We start from the raw sequence: 17265 nt of genomic DNA on the forward strand, positions 1-17265 counted from the left end.
CTGACAGCTGGACCCCTAAGCACGGGGGAAGGAGTTGAGCTGGGGCCGTGGGAGGGAGGGGTTTAGCCGGGCCGGGGAGTTGTTGAATGGGGGGGTGCACCGGGGCAGGGGGTTTGCCAGAGCCCCAGGCACGGCTTGAAGTTGGAGCCCCATGCATGCGGCTGGAGCCCCCCACTAGGGGAGGTGAGCTGGGGCGCGTGCAGGGAGTGAGCTGGAGGCTGGTCATAAGCACAAATGGTCGTAAGTCGATGTGTTCGTAATCTGGGGACCAGCTGTAAAACTACTGAGTAACACTGGACCAAGAACAGATCCCTGCAGGAACCCTGGGGATGCCCCACTAAAACACCCCCACTGGACGACAACTCTCCATTTACCATTACTTTGTGAGATCTGTCCGGTTTTAATCCATTTCATATTGATGCCGCATAACACAATTTTAAAAAAATCAGAACATCATGGAGTCCTCGGATGAACATCGTTTAGCACCAGCAGTTCCCCTAAAACAAATGTCTGCTCTATTCTGTAAAAGAATTGAGCAGAAGTAAGATAGCACTGATTGCCAGCTAAGGAGATCCAATATCCATGGCAGCTTTCCATCTGTCTTGAAGTGTCATGGCACTTACGCAGTCTAACATCAAAGCATAAATCTGCAGTGGAAAATTACTAGTTTGAAAGGGTTAGAGAGATTACCAGATTTATTATGGCAGGGGAGAAAGGAGGGACCTTTGAGGATGAGGGCCAAAAATGCATTGTTTGAGAGGAAAACAATTCCAAGAAAATGTTAATTAAAAGTGAGGTCACAGTTCCAGGACAACAATGCCTCCCATCGTTTCTAAGGGATAAATGAATGAATGGCTCTTCACGCCCCACAGTAAGTCAATCAGTCATGTTGCAATTACATTCTCAGCAGGCTTTGATGTTGGGATCCAACTAATTAATAAAAAAGAGCTCAGCACGAGGTTCCTTCTTGTTTGCCGAGCCTTTTATTTGTAGATGACAAGCTATAGCTGGGCAGAGTCAGTTCTCTCTGCAGAAGTTGCTGCAACAGCTAGAATCATGTCAGATTTTTGTTTACTGGTGGCAAGGCTGATGGTGACTTTTCCACTGCACACCCACGTGCATGAATTCAAATGCACCTTCTGTGAGTACTAAACAGCCCACTAACATCCTCTCTCTTTAGCCACGCAGCAAGCAGAGCATGGGCTACTGCAGCCCACGCTTCCGCCACATTGCCTTGCCAATGTGCCTCAATTCTGATCTGGCTTAATCGTTCCTAGTGGTGAGTAGGTAGTTCAGTCTCTGTCCATTTAAACATGGGCCTTCCTGATGAAACGGTCAACAAGAGACACTTATTCATTATGAAATGAACAGAGACCTCTTGCTCTTGCTGCACAGAACATCAAACACCTTACAGACGAACAGATTTTTTTGGAGCATAAGCTTTGGTGGGCAAAGACAGAGCAGGTCTTTGCCCACAAAAGCTTATGCTCCAAAAACATCTGTTCGTCTGTAAGGTGCCACAGGACTTCTCATTTTTGCACATACAGACTAACTTGGCTATCCCTCCAATATCTGAGTTTTTGGCCTCTTGGAAGGGAAAGGCTTCCATATCCCATTACCAAGGCTGATACCTACAACAAACACATGACATGCAGCCAGGTATAATCCAACTGATTGGATTTGGCTGACAGCACATTTTCTAGCGGGTGGCCTCTGGGTCCCAATAGATTATCATTAGTGGCAGGACCAACAGACACACGGACATTAAAATGGCTAGAAGGCACAATTCAGTAAGGCAAATAACTATTAAGTGCTCTTGAAAATGAGGCCAACCCTTGAGGTTACAGTAGCTCAGACAGTCTTAGTATGGGGTCTTACAAATACTGCAGACCAAGCAATTAGCAAACAGACGCACCCAAGCAAATAATATGAAGAAACCAACATAGCTGGAGAGTTTAAGCAAATGCCTCAATTACATAATACTCAAAAAACCAGTGGTCCGTAGTAATACGGTGCTTCTATAGGAAAAAAATGTTAAAGGGTTGCTGTCCAAGCCAATTTAATAACAACCCTAAAAATGTTTGCAAACAACACATACAATCATCCAGTATTGCATTCTGATAAGCCTTGTGTAACTCTGGTTCGAAGCAGGGGTAAAAAGTATCGTCCGTCTAGATATAGAGAGCTAGTCATGTTAGTCTGTATCTTCACACATCAGAAAAGCAGTCGTGTGGCACTTCAAGGATTAACAAAATAATGTATTAGCTGATGAGCTTTCATGAGGCAAACCCACTTCTTCAGATCTGGAATTAGTGCTGAAAATGAAACATTTAACCATCTAGAGTTACAGCGGAATCTCTAACAACCTTTGGATGAAAATCTGGAAGCAAAAAGAAGTCTTGAGTTTGTCTAGACAGTGCTTCTTCTGAAAGAAATCTCACATCAAACTCATCGCCCAAGGCTACTTCAGAAAGGTGATTAATTAGTGTAAGGCAAAAACTGGGTATCTGCCAACCCTACCTCAGGGTAAAATCCTGCTCTGTGCTCATCTCTGTCTCATTGCCTTCCTAACTCTTTGTAGCTAAATGGTGCAAAAGAGAACTCCTGAATATAATTAGAGACAAAGGCAAGTGAAACTGGCTAATAATCAGAAATTCAACCTTCTCTGTCATTTGCTTCAAAACCTGGAACTTTAAACAGCAGAGCAGCATCCAAACAATTCTCTTCCTCTTAGCTTGAGATCTAAAGGTTACTTCTATGCTCTGGGGAAGCAGCAAACAGGCATTGAACAACAGATAGGATGGCTGTGGCCGCTCTAACTTTGGTGGAGCACAAACAACTCATCATGAGTAGTTTTGAAGAAGTCCTTTCTGATTATAGTACCACTTGAAGTCCTCAAATGAGTAGCAGGCACCATTTATACAGAGACAACCTTGCACTGAAGACCTTAAAATCTGAGCTTACAATTTTAGAGAGAGACAAGAGAGTGGGAGAACAGCTGTTCCATTAGCACAGCAAATTAAATTACTTTGTCAAAGTTATAAAGGGAAGTCACTTAATTGTTGGGTTCCGGAATACACAAATTATACCTCTCCTCAAATGGACAAACCCCTGACTTTTTGGCGATTCTTAGACAAAACCACACATTTCTGAAATGATTGTTACACAATCTTATTTTGTATAGTGTCTGCCATAGAAAGCATATTAAACAGTGCATTCCATTTTTTTAAAAAATAATGTGATTAAAAATAGATAATACACCATAATTTTCTTTATTGCAACAGTCCCAGTACATCTAATGGGAACAACACTATACATCCAACCACTACAGGAAGGATCATCCAGTTTTCAATGGAAGAACTGAATTAAATGGAAGAACCGAATTAAAATACTAATCATTGCTACTTTTAGGGCTCTCTTCTCAAATAGCTCTGTGAACATTACCAAATATTAACAAGGGTCAAGTATTAATAAAAGCTTTTTAAATTTCAAGTGATCTTGATCGCCTTAGGATATTGATCTGCCAGGAACACCACCCCATGACTTTAAAGCGTAAATCAGCAATTCCCATGCCTTAATAACTAAGCCCTTTAATATATGTAGGTTTGTTTTCCTGATAGTTTCCTGAGTTCCATTCATTTTCCATACACATTCACCCTTCTCCCGGTTTAGCACTGACCGCGTAATACTAACCTCCTGTGTTAGGCGCTAACAGAAGAGCTGTATTTTCCAGACCTCAGGCTGCCCTGTTTTCTATTCCATACTCCTCTACTGATACCATCTAGCTACATAATCTCTAGACAAGAAGCCAAAGCCAGTCATAAATAAGCCTCAATCACAACCCCAAACATATCCACACTTTAGGGCAGCCTGAATTGTTGTCTAGATCAGAACTTTACCTCTGACCCCTAACTCTATAATCTGCTGACCCAAATCCGCTGACCCATGCGCCCTCAGACTCTGGGGTGGGGAGTTTGGATCCAGAGGTGAACCTTTGAGCTGGGCCCCATGTCTAGTTTCACACTATTGCCCCACTGATTACTACAAGCCCCTCAGCCGCTCCCTCTGTGACAGCAGTGCTGTATCACCTTCCTCTCACATCTCCATTCCTCCCACAGCAAAATAGGGCGGTGCATTGTCAACTCTCACACTACACTCAGAGATTAATGGAAGTATAAACTATTGAGCTGAGTAGAACCATTGTGGGGCTACAAACCAAAACACCAGCAGAGAAGATACTGCAAACCAAAACCCAGCTTGTTCTTTTGCCCCTCCCTCACCACACCACACCCCATAGGTGATGTCTGGCTTTGAACCTCCCCCGCAGGTTTGCAGCTTTTATATGACTTGCTCAGCCACTGCAGAAAGGAACATACCTCTGGAGAAATCTTCATGTGGAAGAGGACATTCTGGACATGGTGCCCATCATTCACTTGCAGAAGGGCCGTGTCATCCCGACTGTCAGAACCATCATGAACATAACGTAGGAGTCCGCGTGCCAGGTCCTCAAGATGAAATACTTGGACTGCAGAAACGGTGTCCCTGGGAGTTCTGACCAGCTGACCATGATGTGGAGGGTCTAACACCATCACTGCCACGTCCTGGGGATTGTCATTGTCTCGAATATCCAGCAACGTGTTTGTTATTGATCCCATACCCCCTCTGCGGATAACGAGGACTTCATTCCTTAGCACGTATGGGGCCTGAAACATAAAAATAGCTCTTACCTGTTTGCTAAGCTACAGTGCTCTAGTGGTGATGCAAGTCTGGGAAGAAATGTGTAGGGCAGGGAGATTGATTCCCTCCACGTCTATCAGGGATGGTTTAGATAGTACTTAGTCCTGCCATTGGGGTAGGGGGCTGGACTTGATGGCCTCTCGAGGTCCCTTCCAGTCCTAGTGTTCTATGATTCTATGTGCCAGAACAACCCCTATTTGTAAACAACAGGCTGCAGATAATTAGCTGCACTTTTCCCCAGAAGGGCAGATCTCAGAATAGCTAGATAGATTGAATTACATCGGGGTGGGGGAGATTCTGACACTGCAGAAAGCTGAACCAAAAAGACTGAGGACATTTTATGCATAAAGCAACGTCGTTACCTAGTCATGGTGTGTACCCCTTGTGCTGCTGTGCTCTAATAGCTGGCTAAGACTCTCCAGGGACAAAAGCTTGGTTTTGCTAAAGTCATTGGGAACTCTGAGCAATAACTGACTTCAGGGTCTTCCCCCCTGATTTTTGTAGGGCTGTTTCAGCACTGTTACAACCTTCTCGCTTGCCTAAGGACCAAGAAGGAGGCAGCATAATTCTTACTGAGGTAGAGCTACAATGAGGGGGAAAACACCCACAAACTTTCACTACTTATTTTTAAGTAACAGGCAATGCTGTCTGCTCTGGCACATCGGAATAACAGGTCTGGATGGACCCACTCAGGGTCTATCTAGGGTTCAATTTCGCATGGCTAGTAGGGGCGCAAGGTGCGAAGATGAAGGGAGGTCAACAGGAGAAACTCTCCTGTCAACCTTCTACAGTAAGGATGGCCAAGTAAGCCAAGCAGAGTACATCGACTCTAGCTATGCAACTGCAGTCGCTAGAATTGTGTATCCGCAGTCAACTTACTTTGCCTAGCGTAGGCACAGCCTGAGAGAAGAGTGACACCTATTGCTTTCATCACTGTCCACCCCTGCAGCGCAAAGGATTTCAGCAGAGATCTTCCATGCAAGTAAGGACCAGGCCCAACCCTGCTGAGCTTTGGTAATCAACTGAAATCCCAGTTGAGGTGATACAGCAACATCATCTGTTATCAGATTTATTACAGTAGTGCCCACGCAGCGAACGAGAACCAGGCCTCCTGGAGTTAGGCCCTGTGCAAGCCCAGGCCAGCAGACTGCCCCTGCCCTGACATGCCCACAGTCTACTAGAAAAGACAGAGCCAGGTTAAGGGAAAGGCAGTGATCTGTGTTCAATGTTTCATTAGAACTAGTTCCGTATCTGCCCAAGTGTGTGTTTTCAGGTTTCCTGTGCCCCTTTGCATAGGAAGCCAGCAACATGAACATTTAAATAAGGGATATTTTTAAAACTAAATCCTGAAGCCCAACAAAACAGGATGTCTTCAGCTGTTGTCTAGGATCACCTCTTTTAAATTATAAGCCCTCAGGCACAGGGACTGTCTTTCAGTCTGTGAGTGTGGTGCCTTGCCCTGGGGGGAACATGTAGATACAACCATAACACAATTAAATAATAATTTTGATTTAGTAACTGTTGAAATCTGGACTGTTTTCAGAACTGCTCCTATTCTTCTCAAACCCACTTTTTTTTTTTGAGGAAAAACACCTATACCCTTATTAAACTGATGACATTGTATATGAAACACCACTGTAAAGGCATGTGCTATAAACTATTGGTACTTACCTATTCCCTTATGCACAAATGAAAAAAAATCTAAAATGATGGCTTTATACACACACACAAATGATTCCACCTGACATCTCAATTGTTGGGAGGCCTCCGCTTATGCTAGCGTATGAAATGTTAGCATAGACACAGATTCTACAGTGTGACCCACTCAGGTCAATGGAGTTGGAACTGACTTCAGTAGGATTCGGATCAGACCTCCAGTCGTAGCTCACTTAAGTCTCTACTCTTCTTCCAATAAAAGCATTGACTTCAACAGTTGTAATGAAATATTTTCTTGCTGCATATAATACAAGCGTGCCAAAAATGCTCAAACACGTTTTACGGGAAACCAAGTAGATTTACATATTGGACCAGGGACTATATACCAGCCTTAATTCCAGGGCCAAGGGGTACCCAACCTCTGTTTTGAAGACGTACAACCTTACCTAACTTGGGAAGAAGTCTGGTTACAGTCCAAGATTTACCAGGTTCAAGTTAGTTATCTAGATGTTTATTGTAAGGAGCTCTGTTGAGTTCACACAAAATGATATGATGCTGGCAATACACTAATCCGGCACTCTTTCATCCAGCAACATCTGTAATCCAGCATGCTTATCATGGGTGTGGCCAAGTTTCCCGTGGTCCCATAAAGTTTGTTTCCAGCCACCAGTACTGGCTCTCTGTGCTCTTATTTAGCTATAATTTACCCCTAAATGTCTTCTAAGAGCCTTGTAAGCAGTGAAACAATATTAACCTCCCGTGGTCTGGCACATTCTCTCATTTGGCACCAGTCAGGTCCCAAAGGTGCCAGACGAGAGAGGTTCAACATGTAGTGTAATGTGCCAACATTTCTGCTTTGGAGCTGTGGTGCACAGCTTGTAGTCCTATCATAAATTAAGGCACAGGACAGCCTGAAACCTGACCTTAACTGGGGAGACTTAAGATGCATTTATATATTTCTGAAATGACTCACTATGATTCAGGATGAAGAGTCAGACAGACAAGCGAATAAGACCCTGACCCTAATCCTAGTAACACTAAGGCATGATTCTTATTCCTCTTGTCACTGGTCAAGGTGGTATAAAGCAGCCCTTGTTTAAAAGAGACTCAGCTCCCATCAAAGTATAACATGTGATTACTGCTGCTGACCGGCTAAGAACCTCACACACAGCTAATGCACGCTAAAACAGCCAATAAATTTTGTAAGCCTGTCATCCCTTCATATACCTGTTGCTTTCATCCACCTTTTATACTTTTATGATTCAGACTGTCAGCTCTTTGGAGGATGTATGTTTTGTTACATGTTTTTACAGCATGGAGGACCATGAGGCCCCAACTATGATTGAGGCCTCTGGACAACACCACACTGTAGATACTAAATAACAAGAGCAAAATAATCTGCATCTGACAAGGTGGGTCTTTCCCCATGAAAGCTTATGCTTCAATATATCTTTCAGTCTATAAGGTGCCACAGCACTTCTTGTTGTTTTAGAAAAATAATCATATGCAATGGAGACACAGTGGACTATAAACTCAGTATGAGTCAAAGTGGTGAGCAGTTTAAGGGGTATGTAAATGACAACACTGATATTTAGAAAGCTCTTTTGCTCTGTCTGTTCCTATGAGTGTACTTAAATAGCAGCCACAGAACAGACACTCTAATTACAGGTTCTGAAGCACAAAAAGATTCTACTCTAGAGATCAATAATGACTCCACTACAGTTCAATAAAGGACCAGATCACCCATGATGTGTAAGTGTATTTCAAAAAGTGATTCTGAACTTTAACTTTTGAAGAGTTGCCATTCTGCTACAACACAGAAAAGGCACACAGCACTGCCATATTCAGTGGCCCAAATTCTGCTCTCACTTAAACTGTTTTTACACGGTGTAATTTTATGAATTTCAAATGGAGGTAGTCTTAATTCACATCAGTGTAAATGAGAGGAAAATTTAACCCCATGTGTCTCCAGTAAAAGGTCTTAGACTTGAAGGACTGCAAGTCAACTGAGTTCTGCTGAGGTTTACTTGTCATTGTCGTAAGACTCCAACTTTCTCCTGCAAATTTCAAATTTACATAAAAACAAGAAGAGATGTCTTCAAGTTTTGTTACATTACCTGCGTTGACAATGCTTGCACGGTGATCACTTCTAACTGCGACAAGAACCTCTGATCGCTGACCTTCAAGGAAAACTCACCTTTCCTAAAAAAGCCCCCCCAGTAAAACCAGAGTAATATTAATGGACGAAATGGAACAGGAGATAAATTACAAATGCTATATATTCAAATGTAGATTAGTGGCAGGTGAAGACTTCTGCGATTAGGTTTACAGAATATTTTTAGTGAAGTGCATAACGTAATACACACCCTTTGCCTATTATTGCTTGCGATAATCTAGTACATCCAAAATTCAATAAATCAGTCTCCATTATAGAATACTGTGTGGGCTTTTCAAAAGTCTCTTAGTGACTTTTTGAAGACCATGAAGAAAGATACCCACATGCTCCTGCCCCATATCTATTCAGAATTAGCTTATGCTTTTACAGTTCCCGAAGAGAGCTCTGAAAGCGCAAAATTATTACTGAAAACAATGGGCCAAATTCTGCTCTTAGTTACACAGGTGTAAAACTGGAATAACTCCATCCCTTCTGGCCTACACACTAGGGCAGGGGTCAGCAACCCCCAGCATGGGGGCCAAGAGCGGCACACAAGCCGATTTCCATTGGCACATGAGGTGGGAGCTCAGTCCCACTCCTCCTCCCTCATGAAGCTGGGAGCTTGCTCAAAGCTATGCCGTGTGTTTTTTAAAAAAAAGGCAGGCTAATGCTACCAACCACCACCTAAACAGTACAGCTCGGCATCTTCATTTATTTATTACTGAAGCTCTTTTAAGTAGGACTGTTAGTGACTTTAAAAGTATCACCAGCAGTTGGACTGTATATAGAGGTCAAAAAGGTCAAACTTCAGCACTCCACCTCGGAAAGGTTGCTGGCCCCTGCACTAGAGTTTATTCTGGTTTCATGGTGGTGTAGAATTTGTCTCTCACTTTCATGGCAGCACAGACAAGTGGCAGCCAGTAAATGCAATTTCCTCAAACATTGCATTGCCAAACACTCTCAGATACTGTACGTGAACTAATGGAACGTACTGTTAGGACCTAAAGACAGAATGCCTGACGTCAGCAGTGGCTGAGTGCAGGTCACACTAGGATGTGGCTCTACATAATTATTTGAATATTTTCCTATCAGTACCAAATAACTAAGTACCACAAGCACCACCGAAACATCCAACATTTGCCAACACCATCAAGCCTATCCCAAGCGTAGGACCAACGCTTGCTCCCGTTGAACCCAATAGCAAATGCTCATTCGATTAAATGGAGGCTGGATCTCAGTTATCTCCTGTTCTAAATGCAGAGGAAAACATGCTGCCTGTGATATTACGGTGCACCAGCTTTAGGGCAGGTGATAGAAAACCCTGTGATGCACCTCACAGAAAGCAGTTACAGCGCCATGGCTGAATGGCAGGCGAGCAACTGTTCGAGACGCATCCGTCTTCGCAAGGCCAGAGATCAAAATAAAGTCCTGGTCAGGCACCTGGGTTTCTCTTTGCTGTGCATGAAGCGAATTCTCTTCTCCTTCAGGTCCTCCTTGCTGAAGGGGTCGCCCACGTCCAGGGGCACATCTTTCCCCTCCACCATCATCATTAGCCTCCCATTGGTGGGGGCGCTGGCCACATGGAACAGCAGCTCATCCCCCAGGTCACGTGCCCCCATGAAGGACAAGTCGAGTGCTTTTACCCCGCCAATCCCCACTGTGAGAGAGCCATTCGCATGGGGAGCAGACATTGGAGTGTTGCCTAGAAACAAGGGGGGGAAAGTCATTAACAGGTAAGACGTCCTCTCATACAATCAGAAGCTCTGTTTGTGTCTCTCTCTGTCCTCCTAAGATGTGTATGTTGGCCACTGCCCTTTGCAAGATCATACACCAGATTCACCTGATGTCACTCTCGTTGCCAGAGGACACGGTGGTCTGGAGGAATGGCCACAGAGTGGAGTATCAGGAAGGACCAATTTCTAATACGGGTTCTACCACAGACTGTGTGGAATCAGGCAAGTAACTTATCTCAGTATCTCTGTCTGTAAAATGGGAATAACAACCCGTACTGACCTTCCCTCACAGTGGTATTAATTAGTTTGTCTCTACACAATGCCTTGCACATCTGGAATGGTATGTCTCATTGTTGCTTCAGTAATGTGTTTTTCCCACTTGGGTTTTAGTCAGCACGTGCTCGCTAACGATGAGAGGAAGGGGTAGGAGAAACGTGTTGTAGTTGAAGAGAATAACCCTTAAGTATACAAATGAACTTCACTTGGAATTCTGGCTGCGTACATTTTCTTTAAAAGAAACATTACAGAGGACTTTTAAAAGCCGGTCCTAGAATAATATGGAGGGTCTGTACAAAACTCGGATTTCAAAAACACTACTAACCACATGCTATCTCCAGTGAAAAACCTGTCAGAGAATTGTCAGCTAAGTTCCCTTATCCACCACAGAAGGAACCCACCTTCACACACCCTGGTCCTGGTGTTGCTATAAAAACCACGACCACAGTCAGAAACACACAGAGTGTTCTTCAGAAAGCTAGTGGGGTCACAGAGGTGGCACTCACTGGCACTGGCACACTCCAGGCATCCCACAGGGCAAGCTGAGATGGATGAGACAATACAACCTCATTAGGCAACACAAATGATGCAAGAACTGATAAATGGAAAGGTCTCAGTTTTCATGCTAGGAAACAGCTCCTCGCATTACTACCTTGCCAAGCGGTTAAAAAAAAGACCCAAACTGTACCTACAAGTGCTTACACACCCACCCACAAACACACAAAGAGCGTCGTTGAGAGGAAGCTTTTGCTAGAATGCTGGTTCTACGAGCCTCCTCTATTTAACATGGGAAATCTCTCTCAAACTGACAGTCTTTCAAAACAGAAGACTGTTTTAAGCTAGTTTTGCACATCTTAAGTACTCAAATCCTGCACCACTAATCTGAACACACAGCAGGAAGACAGAATAGAGGGGGCCTATTATATAACAGAATAACATTATTTTTATTATGGGCAAATGTCAGCGGAAGAGGTTCTCTAAAACCAGAGTAGCTGTTTATGTGGAATTTACTCTCTCCAAACCCACAATACGTGGGTTGCAGCACAGGCATAATCTGCTCCTTAAATCTCAATCAGATTTTACCTACTCACCTATTTCCCTAAGCGGCCACGTGAAAACAAACAGTAGATAAATCCTAAAGAATTGCAACCTTAATCCCACCCCACCTTTTACCACCCATGCTGTTCACCTATGCACTTCTGTTCCGCAGGTTGGGCATAATATCCCTTCCCACACTCTGGAACGCAATGTGCTTCCAAAAGGAAAAATGGAGCCTCACAATGAGCGCATTCATGTGGATGGTCACACTGGAGACAATGGTCATCACACCCTGAAAAACATTTGCAAATCCAGAAGAATTCACAACAGGTAGGAACTCCTAAATCTGGCATCCTCTGGTGCATCTGGCAGGATGAGGGATGTCATTAGACCAGAGAGCTGGGCAGGAGGGTGCACCCATGTCCTCTGACAGCCCCGGAGGGGAAGAGGGACTGCAGCAAGGCCCGTGCCTCCCCCAGCAACCCTTGTGTGGGGGCAGGCATATAGCGCTGGGGCTGGCACCCCCACATGGCTGGGGGCAGCCTCCTCTAGGGCTGGACCCAGCTTTTCCCGTAGCCCTGCAGGACTAGGTCCAGCTTCCTCTGGCAGCCCAATAGGGGTGGGGGCAGCTACATCCCTGGTGCAGGCCAGGGCCAGCTTCCCCTGGCAGCCCGGGAGCCTGGGGGGTAGCCTGGCATCAGCCACAGGCCGGACCCCAGGCAACAGCACAAGGTAGGGGAACAACCCAGTGGCTGGCGGGGGAAGGCAGCCTGGGGGCTATGGCAGGGAACCTTCCCTGGTATGGCAAATTCTCTTATCCATGACCAGTCAGGTCCTGGCCACGCCAGGCCAGGGAGGTGGAACCTGTACCATATACGTACTAGCAACTCAACCTTCGATTGCTGCTGCACACCATGGAAGTATGTCTGGGATACATTTACCGAGACAGAGCTACCTCCTGTGTAGAGGGTTTGGAGGCTAAGGTTAGGCATTCCTTCAAACTAAACACATGACAGACGTCTAAATGTGAACGAGTGACAGCCTGGAAAAGGCACTAGGGAAGCCTGGTACAGTCGTGATATACAGAAGCAGTGTCACACAGACTCACGCTGGCATGTGTCAGATTCCCTGTAGAAGGCGAGTGAGCACTGCTCCACGCAGGCCCCATCCTGCAAAACATAACCATCCATGCACTGCAGACAGTCTGTCCTGGCGGGGCCTTTGCAAGCATTGCAGCTCCAGTCGCACTCTGGAACAAAGACAATGTTAAAGTAGGGCAGCCGTCTGCGTGGAAGTCCAGCACTGCACAAGTGTTTTACGCGTTCGGAAGCCAACCGTTGTGGAAGCCAAATCCCTAGCAGTAGAGAGCAAAGAGAGGACAGGGTACTAGACGTAAGACGAGAGAGATTTCTAATGTGGGGCTGTCTACCAACAAGAATTCCTCTCTGTGGCTTAACCATTCCCTGTGGTGCTAAACACAAGTACAGTTCAGTGTGTGGCCCTGCTTATCAGTGAAACGGCCAAAGAAGTCGGCTCCTGTCCCTGGGGCACCAGCGGTCCTTATCTCCCAAAACTGAGCCTTAGCATTTACCCACGAAAAGTCCTCGGTCTCTTATTGTGCTCAGGCTATTGATTTCTCAGAGGCTGAGAGCTTCCCTAGCACAAACTAACCAGGGGGGAATGTCACTGAGGAGAGTCCTTAGGCCAGAAATGTAGCAAATATCGTCAAGCCCAATTCGTCCTTCAGCGTCCCAGCCGCAGCTCCTGCTGCCTTCAACGCATGCACGTCCCTGTCCTCAAGAGCAGTGCTCCACAACCTCAGAGCCGTGCGCCGGGAGTGTTGTCCAATCTCCGTGTGCGCACCCCACCGCCTGGTGGGAGAAGTGTGTGCTGACAGCCACGGCAGAGGCTCTGGGGAGGCAGCAGTGGTGACGGTGGCTCTGGTGAGTCACCGGCATCAAGTTAGAATGTGGGGGTTGCTGGAGAGGCGTGATTCTGAGGGAGCGGTGGGGGACTGGCTTAGAGCAGAAAGCTGGGGATGTCTGGCTCTGGAGGAGGGGAGGGGGGCTGGGTTAGAGGTGGGGAGAGAGCTGGGGGTGCCTGGCTCTGGGGGAGGGGAGCTGGGAGTGCCTGGCTCTGGGGGAGTGGGAGAGGACAGGGTTACATATATTGGGTTGGCCTGGCACAAATAGGTCATTCCAGATAACACCAGTTCTAAAAAGGTTACAGTCCAAGTAGACAAGCTTGATAATGACGGGGAAGGAGAACAAAGGCCTACAAAGCTGAGGTGAGGTGACTTGCCCAACGTCACGTGGCAGCTCGGTGGCAGAGCCAAAGTAGAACACTTACTCTCAGATGGCTTCTCTACAGACCTGAAATATTAACAGTTGCTCACTACCAAATTAAACAAGGTGTAGAGAGATCCAGCTAGAAAAAAATACCTAACAACAACTGATTTGTGATGGTGCTTTGAATGGTCGTGGTAGCCTCTGTATACCATACTTCCAGAAGAGTTTTGGAAATCGCTGAAATCTTCTACATCTTTCTCAGTATTTGCTGCTGCTGTTGCTGTTCAGGGATGTAGTATTTATAATCCAGAGATAACCAGGTAAATACACAAGACCTTAACAGATGCTTAATACAGAAAGATTTCAAATGTTAACCTCATTTGTTATTGAGTCATGGCTGAACGAATTGTAAAACCTGACCCCTGGAAAGTTTGATGGCTTACTTGCTAAATCATTTACAAAGGAAGGTATTGCAATAATCTTGTGGGTTTTGCTGAAATTCAAGTGTGTGACAGAGGACTGCTGAGAAAGACAAAATGGAAAAAGAATGTGCGTGGTAACAGACCACCTTGGGAGGCCATTCTGCAGGACTACAGTATAAGCCAGGCTCATCTTTGTTTTTACATAGAAAATATGCCTTTGTCACCTCTGCAAGTCTTGGTAGAAAAATCAAGGTAATACTGCTGTGCGCAGCTTTCATACTGGCATTCACCAAACAACAGGACCTTGGCTGGGTCTCTGCACGATATACAGCCCACAGCTGACTCGCAGCTCAGACACTGGATGTTGCAAGCTGCAGAGAAATTAAGACAAAAAATACGATCACTGCAATTACTGAAGCACAAGCCAAATGCATAACACAAAATGATATTTAGATTTATTGGAAGTGTCACTCTTCAAATTCTCTTTGGAGAGTCTGGTGGGGTGAGTTGTTACAGTTTTCCTTGCTTACCGTTCCCCGGCCCTGCCTCATAGCTATCTTCCATCTATTCCAAAGGGAGTGCTGGACATGTTTCCACACAGGACTTAATGTTACTCTGAGTGCCTGCCAAAAGGGGCGACTTGAGAGCAGCTTAAAGCATTGTTTCCCCCATATGGACTGAGTTTAATTACTAGTAACCTGGGGGACTACCAGACTTAGACATGGGACCTGAATTCAAACCTCTGTACGCAGGTGTTCTTCAAGCATTTTTATCCTTCCACCTTGCATAAGGTAAATTTAACCCTTCTAGGTTTCTATTCAAAGACTCAGAGTTCTGAAGGCCAGATGGGATCATTAGGATCATCTAGGCTGATCCCGCTGAATAAGAAACAGGCTATAGAATTCCATCCAAGCGCTTCACCTAGTGTTTACATTTTGTTTGAAACGTGGGTGACTTGGAGTTTACAGAAAAAGGGAGCAAAATGGTGCAGCTGGACCAGGAGCAGCCTCCAGAAGTTCAAAATATTTCATTCCAGCACCTCGATGTGGTCCGCTCAATGCAAACAGCAGAGCGCTTGGCTTTTCCACGGCACACCCTTAAGAGAACACTGCTACGAAAGAGACGTGGGGGATGTCTACACAGCAAAAGAACACATAGGCCAAAAAAGTACAGCAGTGAGTCTCAGAGCCTTGGTCAACTGAGGGCTGGCACTGGGGATGTCCAAAAATAACTGTATAAATGGTATGCATCTGAAGAAGTGGGTCTTTGCCCGTGAAAAGAGAAGTTACTCACCGTAGTAACGGTGGTTCTACGAGATGTGTCCCCGTGGGTGCTCCACAATAGGTGACGGCTTGGCCGGCGCCGCAGATCGGATCTTCCAAGCAGTTTCTGCCGGACCGCGCATGCGCCGGCGCGCGCCGCTCCCTGGCGCGCTCCTGGCCATGTGCGCAATCCGGTCCCCGCCAGTTCCTCGACCAACCGCCTCGGGTGCCCCTGCAAAACACTAACAGAGATCCGAAGCGGGGAGGATGGGCGGGAAGTGGAGCACCCACGGGGACACATCTCGAAGAACCACCGTTACTACGGTGAGTAACTTCTCTTTCTTCTTCGAGTGTCCCCGTGGGTGCTCCACAATAGGTGACTACCCAGCAGTAACCCAAGATAGGTGGTGGGTAATCGGATTAAGTGCAGCTGGTCCCCGAGAGGACCGCTGCGGAGAGACGGGTATCCTCTTGGAATACCCTGTAAAGGGCGTAATGTTTGGCGAAGGTGTCGTAGGATGACCAGGTCGCCGCTCTGCAAATGTCTTTCAATGCAACGCCCTTGAAAAAGGCTGTTGATGCTGCCACCGCCCTGGTGGAATGAGCCCTGGGAGTGGCCGACAAAGGAGTCTTTTTGAGCTCGTAGCACATTTTTATGCAGGATACAATGTGCTTTGAAATTCTCTGCGATGAGAGACCTTCTCCTTTTGATTTGGGAGCGAGGGAGACTAGGAGTCTATCCGTTTTCCGGAAGGACTTGGTCCTGTCTACGTAGAAGGCTAGCGCCCTCCTCACGTCCAGGAGGTGTAGGCGCGCCTCTTCACTGGAGGTATGAGGCTTTGGATAAAACGAGGGTAGAACAATAGGTTCATTGATGTGAAACTCGGAAGAAACTTTGGGAACAAAGGCTGGATGCAGCCGTATGGTTACCGCCTCCTTGGAAAAGACAGTGCAGGGTGGCGTTGCCATGACTGCCGCAAGCTCGCTCACCCGACGAGCCGACGTAATTGCAAGAAGAAAGGTCGTCTTTATTGTAAGGAGGCGAAGGGGAACCGTGGCCAAGGGCTCGAACAGTGGTCCCATGAGTGTGGTAAGCACCAGGTCCAAGCTCCACGAGGGGGGAATCGGTTTCCGAGGGGGGTAGAGGTTTACCAACCCTTTGAGGAACCTGGTAACCATAGGGTGGGCGAACACCGTGTGCCCCCCATCCTCATGTCTGAACGCCGAGATGGCGGCAAGGTGGACCTTTAACGAGGATAGCGAGAGTCCTGCTCTCTTGAGGTCCAGTAAATACTCTAGAATTGTAGGTATAGGCACCGAAAGGGGGGCCAGCTGCTTGGTAGAACACCAAGCCATGAAGCGAGTCCATTTTTGTTTGTAGGTTTTCCTAGTGGAAGTCCTCCTGCTACTTTCTAGGACTTGCTGTACTTCCACTGTGCATGTGCTCTCCAGGGAGCTGAGCCATGGATTAGCCACGCTTGCAGTCGCAGGCTTTGGGGGTGCGGATGCACTATGGACCCCTGGGCTTGCGTGAGCAGATCCGGCGCCACCGGAAGAGGCATCGGTGGGCGGTCCGACATGCGCAGGAGTAGGGGGAACCATTGTTGGCGATCCCACGTTGGGACTATCAGGATCATCCGAGCCTTTTCTCTCCTGGCTTTTTGCAGAACCTTGTGGATCAGCACTGCGGGGGGAAAC

The 17265-nt window shown here is 46.4% G+C and overlaps 1 protein-coding gene across 4 annotated transcripts in view; it reads right to left on the minus strand.

Annotated features, from left to right (window-relative positions):
• Positions 1 to 17265, minus strand: part of FRAS1 (Fraser extracellular matrix complex subunit 1) — a 310675-nt gene that overhangs the window by 105987 nt on the left and 187423 nt on the right. For 3 of the 4 annotated variants that reach the window (XM_074993758.1, XM_074993760.1, XM_074993757.1), the window contains 7 exons: positions 14530 to 14676; positions 12704 to 12844; positions 11747 to 11887; positions 10959 to 11099; positions 9989 to 10250; positions 8511 to 8595; positions 4377 to 4703 (listed from right to left, as the gene is read on the minus strand). In XM_074993758.1, coding sequence (XP_074849859.1) covers positions 4377 to 4703; positions 8511 to 8595; positions 9989 to 10250; positions 10959 to 11099; positions 11747 to 11887; positions 12704 to 12844; positions 14530 to 14676 — 1244 coding nt within the window. The remainder of the gene's footprint in view (positions 1 to 4376; positions 4704 to 8510; positions 8596 to 9988; positions 10251 to 10958; positions 11100 to 11746; positions 11888 to 12703; positions 12845 to 14529; positions 14677 to 17265) is intronic. The other variant, XM_074993759.1, reaches the window with a different exon arrangement.

Source organism: Carettochelys insculpta, chromosome 4 (assembly GCF_033958435.1).
Source record: "Carettochelys insculpta isolate YL-2023 chromosome 4, ASM3395843v1, whole genome shotgun sequence".
Taxonomy (NCBI): domain Eukaryota; kingdom Metazoa; phylum Chordata; order Testudines; family Carettochelyidae; genus Carettochelys; species Carettochelys insculpta.